General features: G+C 39.3%; 1 protein-coding gene across 6 annotated transcripts in view; it reads right to left on the minus strand.

Moving 5' to 3' along the window:
* CACNB2 (calcium voltage-gated channel auxiliary subunit beta 2) overlaps positions 1 to 13,652 on the minus strand; it is a 353,267-nt gene that overhangs the window by 175,571 nt on the left and 164,044 nt on the right. The window contains exon 1 of one of the 6 annotated variants that reach the window (XM_070254928.1): positions 2,592 to 3,104. The exons of the other annotated variants lie outside the window; for them this stretch is intronic. Coding sequence (XP_070111029.1) covers positions 2,592 to 2,642 — 51 coding nt within the window. The 5' untranslated portion in view covers positions 2,643 to 3,104. Of the gene's footprint in view, positions 1 to 2,591; positions 3,105 to 13,652 lie in introns of those variants that run through there. 6 annotated transcript variants of the gene reach the window in all.

The raw sequence follows: 13,652 nt of genomic DNA on the forward strand, positions 1-13,652 counted from the left end.
ACTCATCAGGCCACGCTGAGGCAGCATCCCACATGCCACAACCAGAAGGACCTACAACTAGAATATACAACTATGTACCTGGGGACTTTGGGGAGGAGAAGAAGAAGGAAAAAAAGAAGATTGGCAACCGATGTTAGCTCAGGTGCCAATCTTTGAAAAAAAAAGAAGAGAAATGTATAATTTCTAAATGTGCTTTCACACGTTGGGGGTTTGTAGTGATTTTAAAAAGCACAACTGAAATAGCACATGATCCAGCTATCCCACCACTGGGTATTTATCCAAAGAACTTGAAATCAACAGTCCAAAGAGATTTATGCACCCCTATGTTCATTGCAGCATTACTCACAATAGCCAAGATGTGGAAGCAACCCAAGTGCCCATCAACTGAGGACTGGATAAAGAAGATGTGGTGTATATATATACAATGGAGTACTACTTGGCCATAAAAAAGACAAAATCGTCCCATTAGCAACAACATGGATGGACCTTGAGGGAATTTTATTAAGTGAAATAAGCCAGACAAAGAAGGACAAAAACCATATGATTTCACTCATATGTGGAAGATAAACAAAACATGGACAAAGAGAACAGATTAGTGGTTACCAGAGGGGAAGGGGGTCAGGGGGTGGGCAAAAGGGGGAAAGGGGCATATATGTATGGTGACAGATAAATATTAGACTACTGGTGGTGAGCACGATGCAGTATATACAGAAAGTGATATATAATAATATACACCTGAAATTTCACAACGTTATAAACCATTATGATCTCAAGGTACAAAAAAGTACAACTGATATAAAAACTGAAATCATACTTAATAAGAATAAAAGTAAAGACCACATAGTTTATTCAGCATCCTAAAAAGTTATTCCATAGTACATATACATACACACATAAATATATATATACGTATTTTTAAAAATTCTCTCCATTTATATTATCATCCAAATTGAAAGAAAGGTTTCTGTCATTACTTTAAGAATGGCATTACTTTGGGAACTTTGAGAATGACTGGATCAAAGTGGGAACAGAATAAAGTCTTTATAACGACTTAAACCTTAAGCATTAAAACAAAAATCCATCTATTTGTCAGTGCTATTGAAACACAGGTGGTAATTAAAATGAGAAGCGACAAACCCGTGCAAAAATCTAGCACTGGGGATCTAGGATCTAGTAACTGTTTTGGAGTCATCGAGACTGACATCCCAAGGAAAGAACTGTGACATTTTTGTGCCCAATTTCACTGCTAAAAATATTCAAAATGACGACTGGAAGGTTTTTGGCAATTTGGATACTTGGCAGTTTGGGTTGTGGATCATACATTTTCCTAATTCATAATAGCATTCCTCTGCAGAAACAACTAGAACAGCTATTTTGTGTGTGACATTCTTAGAAAGCAGGCAAGTTAACGGAAAATGAGGATTCCAGATGCCCCTCAAAACAAACAGGTATTGAATAATTTCTGAATTAAACGTGAGTGGCCTTTGAAAAGCTCAGTAATTTGTATGAAGCATCGACTGCCCAGAAATCCTTTATAATTAGTGTATACATTGCCAGCCACATCAGAGCTTAACGAAATATAGCTGTGGTATACAAAATTTGCGGGGGCCAACAGAAGCCAAAAAAACTGTATCTTTAGAAAATTTAAAATGAAATATAATAAAACATCATTGAAATCACATAGAGTAAGCAAACCATCTCAGGGTTTACTGATTGCACGAATATTTTCATATGATACAATACAGAACAAATGATTACCATACACAGACGTTTCTTAGCAAGTTTTTTTTCTCTGTTCAACTAAGTTCAGTATAGGTTGGAACACCAGGAAACCAAAGAGCTGGCTTGGAAAGAATTTCTAGACAAACTGTATTTTATTGATTTTAAAATGATATTTTCAAATCCTATTAGCATAGATATTTGTAACCTTAGGATTTTTATTTTTACATTTGGGTTCTAGAATTACTTTTTCTGAACCCCTCCCTAAAAGGGCACCTATAACAATGTGGTCTTTTTTTTTTTAAAGTTCTGACCCAAATCTAAAGACCAAAACATCTAATCTTTGTGTGGTAAACCTCTGTCTTTGAGTATTTTAAACATTAGACTTCATTTCTGTATTTCATTAAATTCAACTTTTTTTTAAGTGACAAACAGCAATTAATTTTTTTAATTTGCGGTACCACAAGCAGTCAAATCATCCTGATTTACATAGAAAGGCCTCAGGAAAAAAAAAAAAAAAAAAAAAAGCCCAGTGGCCAGGCTGTCAGCAAGATCCACAAGCAACCAGGGGCTGTCTGCAGCTGGAAAAAGCGTTTCCATTTTCCACTGTTTCTCTGCGTCGCTCTCTCTCCCCCCAACTACTAAATTGATCTCAATAACATAGAGTTTAAAACCAGAGTTACAGTTTTACTTGCTTAAACCACCTGAATATTTCCATAAAAAAACTGTGAATGGCATTTCTGGCAAGATAAGGAAAACTTTAAAAAAGTGAAGCAACGAACGTGATTTCAGCTTGAGCACATTAACAATTCAGTACATTCCTGTTTAAACCACACGGTGCATCTGGCCTGCATCCCTGCCCGTATGCTTACCCCAGGAATAAAGCACTTAGTCTGAGAAGACGTGAGGCGTCTGTCAAGCATGCCAGCCCAGTTCCAAGTGGGCCCAGCTCTCCAGAAGGAACAGCCTTCACAGGAGCACAAAGTCTAAAAAGGCTCAAGGCAGCCAAACCTCGCTTTGCTGACCAGCATATCAACTTTGCTCCTTTTCCTTGCTGGCTTGGGGTGCGCAGTCTTAGCCAGTGTGACTTTCTAAAGTTCTTCAGATTACAACAGTTCTCTCTGTTCCAGAAACCACTTAGGCACACAGAGGAGCCCATCAAAGTCAATTAGCAAACGCAAGTGGGAGGGTCTTTTTCTACTTTGAATGACGTCAGCTGGCTTGGAAGAGAGACGCTTGCAAACTTGTGAAAGCAGAGTAACATTTCATTAATATCAGATGCATGCCTTTGGGCAGCACTGGCCACAACAGGGCTTAAAGATGCTGTCTTCACTGTGGAACGACAGGTTGCACAACCGGACAAGCTGTTAGCGTTCAAGGAAACTACTGGACCAAAAAGGAGTCTGGAGTCAAAGTGAGAACATTCTTCTCCCCCTGGTCCAATGAAGAAATATTTCCTCTTTTGCATACAAGAAAGTGATCTCTCTCTTTTGTGGTCACCTTTCACGTTCTCAATGTGTATGAAAAATATGAATTTTTCTCACACCGTCCAATATCAGTTGGACAAATTTAATTTTAATGAAAAACTTCTTTTCATCAAAAAATACCTTTTAAAAAGTAGAATGGTAATCACAATACTCTGAGGACATTTGCAAAGCATATAACAAAGGAAAACTGGCCAGAAAATAGAAAGAAGTATAAGTCAATAAATAAAAGACCCACACTCTGAAAGTATAAAGGAAAAAAACATGAATAGTAAACCAGTGGGGTGAATCCTAGTGGCCAATTGACTTCACTGCTAATCCAGAATGCAAATTAAAATCACAATTTACCATTCCACACCCAGTAGGCTGGGAACATTGAAGGTATCTGAAAATACCAGCTCTTAGTGAGGAAGTCAAGCAGCAGTTGGCAAATTATGAACCACGAGCCAAATCTAACCAGCTATCTGTTCTGCATAACCTGCAAGCTAAGAATGTCTTTTACATTTTTAAATTGTTGGGAAAAAAATCAAAAGAAGAATCGTATTTTGTGACATATGACAATTATGTGACATTCAACTTTCAGTGTCATTAAATAACGTTTTATTAGAACACAGTCATGCTCATTCACTCATGAATCATCTATGGCTGCTTTTGCGCAACAGCACAGTTGAGCAGTTGTGACAGACACCATGTAGCTCACCAAGGCTTAAATATTTCCTATCTGGTCCTTCACAGAAAAGGTTTGCCAACTCCTGATGTAGAGAAACCAGACTTTCATGCATTGGTGGGAACACAAATTGGTACAGCCATGTTCAAGACTTAGCAGAACGTAGTGACATTATAGATGTGCTTGCCCTTTGATTGGCATCTCATTCCTCAATACACACCCAGAGGAACCCTTACACAGTACACAGGGAGACGTATGTACACAATCAAAGGAGAAGAGTACATTCGGAGAATTCATGGAGGGAGGGGCCAATTCTATGAGTGATATCTTATTTCTTAAACTAGATTGTATCCACAATCTATTGGTCATTATATTATTGGTCATTATATTATTACCTATTTTTTTGTATTCTGGAAAAATTCACAATAAATGAATTATTTATCTATAATAAATAATTTTAGAATTCAGAGAAATAGTGAAAAGAATCATGATACAAAAAATGCATCGTTATACAGACATTAAAATGTTTACAGGACACTTGCGTTATATAACAAACTAGATATGAAATAGGACGGTAAGTAGAAGAAAAAAAGTAGCCTGCCAAATTTTTTTCCACAATAATGGCTCCACTGTTAAAAATATTTAGAAAAGAACTTGTAAGGAAACATATGAATTCTATTTATAGTGGTTGCATCTGGGTAGTGGTTTGAGGGTAGCTTTTTTCTCTCCTTTGGCAAAATTTAGAATTTTTAAAACTTTCTACAATGGGTTTATGTTACTTTTTCAATATCAAAAAAAGTTTTCTTAAGTATCTAACAGGCAACCAAGGATTATCTAATTTTCTAGGGAAATTGGAGACCTTTGTTTAACTCACGATTGCTTAACTTACTATGGATTAGGATATTTTATATCTCTGTGAGGGTAGATATTATAGAAAACTGATAGAATTTGTCCAGTAGAAATGAATTCATCTCTCAGAGATGCTAACAATTTCTGTCTCGTATAAAAGATAAACCCCTCGTTATCCTTTTATGATTGTTTTACGCCCTGTCGCGCATTAACCAATTCTGTATCTAATTTCCAATCTTAGCCCACTATTCTTTCTTTCAATAACTATAAATACTCTGTCTCTCCCATAATCTCTTAAACTGGCTTTACCATCCCCCTGGTTCCTTCAATAAGTTAAAACAAAATCTTTAGTATATATTCATTCTATATTTGTTTGAGAAAATTGTTCTGAAATTTTTGAAAAATTATACTTGGACACCAGTTTTCAATTTGGAACGTAGTTTCTTTCTTTTCTGACAATGACATGCATGATTGCTAGCTTTCCAATTCTAGCCCACGGTAATTTATAATGCCACTAAAATATATTTACAATGGAAAAATGATAACTAATGTTGATTTCAGGTAAACAAAAACCAACTGGAGCTGAAACAGAGGAGGAAGAGGACGGAAATTCTGAACGGAACATACAGGAATTTCAATGCATTTCTGAGCTCCCAGAAAGCCTCCAACAGTAAACAACAGTATTTTCTTGTTACGGGTATGTCACTCTTTTCACACATTCATTAGGATTTTTTCTTTCTTTCAAATGGGATTGAGGAACGTTTTCTTGAGGTCCTTGGGAAAAGCATGAAGAGAAAAGCTGAAGAGAGATCATGGAAGGAGCACACGCATCAATGACAAATGGAATACTGAGAGTGAGAAACACGAATGGGGATAAATGAGGTGCGTGCAGGAAAGGAAATAATGGATTCTAGATACAAGATAGTTTATCGGGCCAGAAAACAGAAGAAATGACAAATCCAAGACAATGAGGTTACTTTCCAGCATTAAGAGAATAGTAAAGAAAAGGCGACCTGTATTGAGGTGGGTAAATCAATATTCAATAACGATGTTTTGGCTTTTCATACTTTTGGCACATTTTTAAGTTAAGTGCTTGTGATTTAGGGAATGTCTAAAATACCCAGCTATATTATAGAATAAATATATTTAAAATAACATTTTCTGTTTTTCCTTGGTATAAAATAATTTCTCTGTTAGAATGCATTTTCATTGTTGAGTATTGAAAAATAAAGAAGGAACCAAAACATCAAAATGGAAGAACAACAACACTTATCCTTGCCATCCCTCAGCTGCCTAATCTATAAAAAGGAGATAAGACGTCACAGGATAATTGTCAGGATTACATAGAACATCTAGTCCACATCTGGCACATTAGAGATGCCAAATAAATGTTAGTTTTCCTTGCTATAACTCAGCGGTTCTCAACTGGGGGTGATTTCGCCCCCAGGGGACATTTAGCAATGTCTAGGGACATTTTTGATTGCCACGTGGGGAGGGGTGGGTGTTTACCAGCATCTAGAGGGTAGAGACCAAGGAGGCTGTGCAGCATCCTACAATGCACAGGACAGCCCCCGATCACAAAGAAATATCCAGCTCAATACATCGACAGCGCTGGGGTTGAGAAATTCTGCAGGTGCCCTTTATATCAATGCAATTGATGTGAAGCGCATTAAACTATAACCCAAGATGGCACCATGTGAAATTCAAATCACATTTAGATCTACTTTAGGTTGCCTGAAAGTGGGAGAGGGGATTGGAGAGGCAAGGAAATGGGAGAGCAGAACCTGACCACTGTGAATTTGAAACATCTCAGAAGCAGCTCCTGGGAGCTCAGCCAAGTGCCTGGTTATTCTGTGATTGTCCACAGCAGAAGACCACAGAGACCACTTGAGGAGCTCGGCATCACATCTCAGATGGAAGGACCTCAGGTTTCTGCAGTTTCTACTGGCATTCATGCCATGAAGATTTTGCCTTAGCTTGTTTCCAATTTCCTTCCACCTCACCCCCACACGACCCCCAAGTTGTCTTTGCTAAATGGTGAAAAAGACTTAATGAAAATGATATTATAACTAGAGAACCCCTGGAGTGCTATTGTTTCTTTTCCTTTCTTCCTTTTTTTTTTTTTTTTTGGTGAGGAAGATTGGCCCTGAGCTAATATCTGTTGCTAATCTTCCTCTTTTTCGCTTGAGGAATATTAGCTCTGAGCTGACATCTGTGCCAGTCTTCCCCTATTTTGCAATGTGGGTACCATCACAGCATGGCTTCATGAGTGGTAGATAGGTCCAAACCCTGGATTTGAACCTGCAGACCCCAGGCCACTGAAGCAGAGTGTGCTGAACTTAACCATTGTACCACCAGGCCGGCCCCTGGAGTGCTGTTTTTACAACCAAGGATGCATGCTCACTAATCTGCCACGAGCAGGGTTCTTTTTATCGGTACATTTGTATTCTGAATCCTTATTATCTGTCCACATAAACAGAAGGCAGGGAGGGTAGCTTCAGTAACACTGAATCCTCGATCTGACGCAACTTTCCCGTTTGTTGTTTTAAACTTTAAAACAGCAGCAGAACTTTCTGTATGAGGAGGTGGTGGCCAAAGTATAAATACGTTATGTCGCCAGGAGACAAAAAAACAAAAAATGCAGAATTTTGGAGGTCACATATTTCAAGTGGCTACTCCAGACTTCAAAGTACAGACTGTTTACCTAACTGGTAAGGACTGTGAAAAAATTCCCTTGATCACACCCCCGTTTAGAGCTTATGCCATCAACAGTGTCGTCTTTCATTACAAAAGGCCATGACATGTGTACAAATATGGGTAATTATGGCATGCGTTAGCCAGACAATGAATCATAATAGCAAAACAAAACTCTAGTATGTATGTACACTCTAAGCCCCACATGTGTTTTTGGTCAATAACAGCCAAACATCGTTTTCTCAAGAAATAAAAATAGGAAGCAATTTCAAATGCCACAGTGAAAAACAACAACAAAAAACCAAAATGAAAATAGTCACATCCACAATTGAGTTTTCTTTCCACCTAACTAATACATTGTCGCTAATACATTTAATTTTATTTTATTTCATGTGACAACGATTCCTACGGAGCTATTGGTTATTGACTGGGAAGGCTATGGGAGAACAAAGCAACTTTGTCCTAAATCTGTACTATGTAAACCAAATAGCTGTACCACTGAATTTCCTCCCTCAGATTTTATTCCCCTAAGCAGCCCATTATCAACCCTGCCCCCAATTCATCTAGCTGTCGATGAGGTGGGTAGAATCTTCATTTTAATCAGAGCCACTCAAATAAATGAAGCTCTTTTGATTTCATTAAAAAATCTAGCCATGGGGAGAACTCAACTAGCTTTATGCCCCTCTTTTCTCTTTGACAAAACAGCTGTCCTCTTTTACATATTACGCACTTTATCCGAAGTTAAGAACTTACATTGGCTAAACAATTTCCTTTTTGAGACAACGTGTTAATTTCAAACATCCCAACCAACCAACCACAGGAACCGAGAGGACTCTGCCACCATTCCTTTCCCCCATTACTGGGTAAGAGACATACTTGAAAATATCTTTGACTACTGTTACTAATGAAGAGCCAAAGTAACTTTATCTACGTCAAAGCTGCCACTTCAAACAATTCTAGAAAGAACAGAAGGAGGACAGGGTGTTTGGGGGGCTCCTTAGAACTCTTTATGCCCCGTGGACATGTTCCATTGTAAATTTGACCCTGAAAGGCATAGTTTGTAATTTTTTGGTACTTACAAGCTGCACGTAACATAGTTAAAACTCCCTTTTGCATATTATGAAACATCTTCCCAGAGTTAAGTATCAAAGAAAAACTGTTGATTACTTTCTATGGTACTTGAATGAATCTATGTAATTCAATTTTGTTTTGTTTTATGTTTTGCTTGTATTATGTTTAATGTTTCAGTATTTCCTTTTAACACAATTGCCGCTGAATTATTCAAATACGAGGTGTGTGTTGGGGATTAGGGAGGTGACATAGAGCGCTGGGTTTTTGTACCGTTTTTGAGATAGCTCCCCCCCACCGCCCCGTCCCACCTCCCAATCCTCGTCTCCCAGCCTTCTCCATCCTGCTATCTTCAGGGTTTTCCTCTTGAAATTTGCATTTCTCCCCTGCACTGAGGGAATAATTACTCCCTACTCTGCTTCCTTGAGGTGGCCCTAAATAGACAGGCCTCTGTGTTCCAGGCTTTCGCATGTAATGCCAGCTCTTCACCTCTCCGTGGATTTCCAATAGACTTCTCCAACCTTACACACTTCTAAATGAACTACTGATGATTCCCCCCACACCCCAGTCTTGCACATTATAGTGCACAGCACCACCATCCCCCTGGGATTCCAACCAAAAACTCATCAGCAAGTCCTGTCTACTCTAGCGGCCAACCTTTGTCACCTCTCTCATGACCTCTTTAGCAACAGCCCCTAACTCATCTCAGGGCTGCCGTCCAATCTCCAGAGAACAGCCAAAGTGGTCTTTTTAAAAGCATGCATCCACTTCTGTCACTCTGCTGCTGGATATCTTCTACTAGCTTCTCACTGCAACTGAAATAACCACATTGCACAGGGCCTGGTGAGAACTGGCTCCTGGCCACATCTGCGACCTCGTCTCCCCTCATTCTGCCCTGTCATCGCCACACTGCAGCCACATGGGCCTTCCTTCTCTCCCCAGGCCACGCCAAGTGCATTCCTGTGTCAGGGCCTCTGCATCTGCTATTGCATCTGCTTGGAATGGTTTCCCTGTAGCCACAGGCATGGCTGCCACCTGTCAACATCACTCAGGTCTCACTTCAAAACTCATCTCCTCAATGAAGTCCTGACCTCTAGGACCAAGGTGGAACTACTCCACCATATCACCCCATTTGATCTTCTTTATAGCATGTAGCAATAGTTGAAGGTAACTTATGTACCAATTTATTTATCATGCTTGCCTTCCCATAAGAATGAGTGTAGAACTTACAGCTTGTCCACTATGCTGGTGTCAGCTTTCGTGTTATCCCCATCAACACACTCTCTTATTGCTTTTAGAGTAATGCAACCTGGCCCATAGTCCAGTAACACCTGGAAGTACATTCAGTAAAGTGGAGAGTAAGCCAGGCTTAGAGTTAGGAGAACTGAGTTAGTCCCGGCTCTGCTGCCATTAACTAACTGGTTAAGTTACTTGACCTGCCTGAGCCTCAGAGTCTTCCAATGAAAAGAGAGATTGCTCAACCAGTCACTCTGGAGAGAGGCTGATGGCTTGCTCCTACAACTAACAGTTCAAAAACTCTTATTCTACTAAACATGTTGGAGGAAAAAGACTTTATGCAATAATCTCCATCAGTCAGAGCTACCAATTATAATCTCTGGGACATTCACAATTTAGGAAAAAAAACATTGGTCAGAATAACTGGTACTTGATTGACAGAATTTTCACCTGAATCTTAACTGAATTCTTTCTTAAACTAAAGCTTGTTGACACAGTGAGTCCTAGAAGGACTATATGCGATACCTTGCTGCATTTGTGTTTGATTATATAATATATACCTAGATGAAGGCTGCCAAACACTTTAATTATTAAATAATGAATGTGATTTTTATGATTTGTGTTATCTTTAAAAAGAGCCTCTAAGTCTTTAAAAATTGTTTCAGCTTTATTGAGGTATAATTAACATACACAATTGTAAGATATTTAAAGTACACATCATGGTGTTTTGATACACACACTGTGAAAGTGATACCGGCCCTGATATTGGTTCCCCTACACACCCCAGCACATAGGGGGTTAAAATCAAAGCACTCATCCCCTTTCCGTTTTTACTCCTCAGGTTCCTGGCACCAGAATCCACCACCCACCCCAGAGGCAGACAACCAAGGCCATCTGCCTGCAGATTCCCTTATCTTACCACCCTCCTCCCTGCAAGCAGCCTGACAAGGCCAAATGCAGACTAGTGGAAAGCACCAACCAGCAAGGCCACAGGCCCCCCCTCCCTACAAGCAGCGCATTCCTTGCAACCTTTAAAACCCCTTGTATCCCATCTTCTGGGGTGATGAGACAAATTCAAGGACTCACTCTCACCTCCTGACTGACATCACCCAAAATAAAAACCCTTTCCTTGCCATAAGCCTGGTGCTCCAGTTTTTATCTGGCCTCTCGTGTGGTGGGTAAAGAACTATGTTTGTACGTGGTGGTAACAAAAGGATTCCCCCACAATGAGCTAATTATCATATCCATCACCTCACTTATTTACTTATTTATTTTTTGGTGAGAACATTGACATTCTACTCTCTTAGCAAATTTCTTTCTTTTTTATTTTTTAAGGGGAAATCTGTGGGGACAGTTTGCATTTTTAGTTTTTGTTTATTTATTTGTTTATGTTTATTTTTCTGGGAAAGATTCACCCTGAGCTAACATCTGTTGCCAATCTTCTTTTTTTTTTTCCCCTCCCCAAAGCTCCAGTATGTGGTTGTATACTCTAGTTGCAGTCCTTAGTTCTTCTATGTGAGCCACTGCCACAGCATGGCTACTGACAGACGAGTGGTGTGGTTCCGCACCCAGGCCACTAAAGCTGAGTGCATGGAACTTTAACTGCTAGGCCATCAGGGCTGCCTTGGAAATTTCAATTATACATTACAGTGTCATCAACTATGGTCACCACATTATACATTAGATCCTCAGATCTTATTCATCTTATAACTGAAAGGTTGTACCCTTTTACCAACCTCTCTCTATTTCCCCCAGGCAACCACTTTTCTACTCTCCGATGAACTTCTAAGTTTTAAAAACGTGAATTTATAAATCTAATGTGATAGAATAAAATAAACAGATAAAGAAAATAGCTTAGAGGGAAACAATGAATTTGGGATAAAGATACTACAAAAAGGAACATACAGGGCTGCTAAAAATGAGATCGTGAGCTAAAATGAAATGGTTCTTACCACGTCATTTCATTTTATTAATTTATCCAGTGAAGTAGTGAAATTAATCCTATTTTCTAGGTGAAAATTTACCGTAAATCAAAAAAACACCACTTTTTACTCCCTGATTTTGACTACAAACACTGACACATTTTTTAAGCTTATATCTCCCCTATCCCTACTACTTTTATTGTAAGCAATGATTTAGGAGTACCAACTCTAGGAGAAAAATATATTCACAACCACATTTTAAAAAACACTCTGAACATGATTCATCATTGGCTTTTTTGAGAAGAAAAACTTGAGACTATTTCTTTTATTGTTTGTAGAACTTTGGAGTACATTACAAGCAGGATCCTTCATCGTGTTTTAAAATGTGATTAAGAACCACTTAGCATTTTACTGGGGAGAATGGTTGTCCTGGGAGTTTATCATTCCTTTTTGTAATACAGTTGTATATGCACATCAATAGTATTTATTCCTACATGGCCCAGGACACACACCTGTAATCTGAATGTATCATGTACCACAGCTGAGTGAAGAAGGGATTAGGGAGGCAATTAAGAATAAAAATAAAATCCTTGCAAGTGAAGGACAGAACACATAGTTCTATAAGTGAAAACGGGAAAATACAGACATCTGTGGATTTCGTAACTTCTGAGAACAATGGTTCTCAGAGTGGTCTGAGGGCCCTGAGATCATTTCAGAAGGCCTGTGAGGTCAAATCTATTCAGTGCGTCAAATGAAAAACTGGAGATATCTCAAAAATAAATATTTGGGAGATGTGAAAATCTTTATGTCTCCTTATTCTCCAAATATCAAAGGAAATCATATTCTATAAATCCCTGACCTAGGGTTTGGGCCATACAGATAGCTCAGGAGCCCTGCAGCCGGCCTAACCCTGATAATAGAAGGATTCATTTCATTGAACCCCAAATCTATTTCAACATAAGTAGTCTCTATAGAATAAATGCTTTGCTAGTCCACACTGGTCTTTGAAATTAGGGTGACAGAATGAGCTGCTTCTTATAAAGTTCCCAGTCTTGGATAATGTGCATTGAGACCTGGTGAGCAGAATTTCTTAAGTGTCTGTGTAGACCAACTACATAAGTAACTTAAGTACAAGTATACTTAAGTAGAACTATGGTTAATCTGTGAATCGTGATGCACATGATACATAAGTGGATAAATCAGGTAAACGCATAACCACTGCCACTTGCTTGAAACCAGTGGTTCTCAGCCTTGCTGCACAGCGGAATCACTGGGGAGCTTTAAGTTATACCAGTGCCTGAATCCCACCCCCTGAGGTTCTGACTTAATTGGTCTGGGATGCAACTTGGGCATGTGGAGTTTTAAAAGCTCCCCAGGTGATTCTAATGTACAGCCACGATAGAAAACTATTGCTTTAGGACCATGTAAGTTCTCCTCTTTTCTCTGCAGGTTTCATCGCTGTTCATTGTTCAGTCTTAGAACCTTGAATTCTTATAGCTCTTGAATGCATACCGTGAAACCTAGCATCTGATGCCTTTTAATATCCTTTAGACTGTTGAGTGGAGGTTGCCATTACACACCCTGTCTCCAGGTGTCTTGGACCTTTTCAGGCTCTCCTTCCAGAACGGGCTGCACAGTCTTACCAGTTCTCCAGGGGCAGCTCTTCTTTATTCGTATCCAGTCCTAACTCTCTATCGGCTTCCAGCCTTTGGCACTTCTGATCTGTTCTCAATTCCCATTCTGCCTCCACGGAGGCCTTTGACACAAGTTCCGCTTACTCCAAAGTCTCAAACGAGCCCTGCTAGTCCCCACTCAGTCCTGGCTCCAGAGGCCCTAGTGTGCAGAACCCTGCTCATTCACAAGAGCAAGTTAGTCAGATCTGTCTTGAACTTCTGCCCTTAGCAGAGTACAGGCATGAATGTGGTCATTAAAAACACCGCTGGTGCAATTTATTATTTCCAGATGTGCACATTTCCACAAGATAGCATTGAAATACATCTGATATTTTTGGAG

The sequence above is a fragment of the Equus caballus genome, chromosome 29, assembly GCF_041296265.1.
Source record: "Equus caballus isolate H_3958 breed thoroughbred chromosome 29, TB-T2T, whole genome shotgun sequence".
Classification (NCBI taxonomy): Eukaryota; Metazoa; Chordata; class Mammalia; order Perissodactyla; family Equidae; genus Equus; species Equus caballus.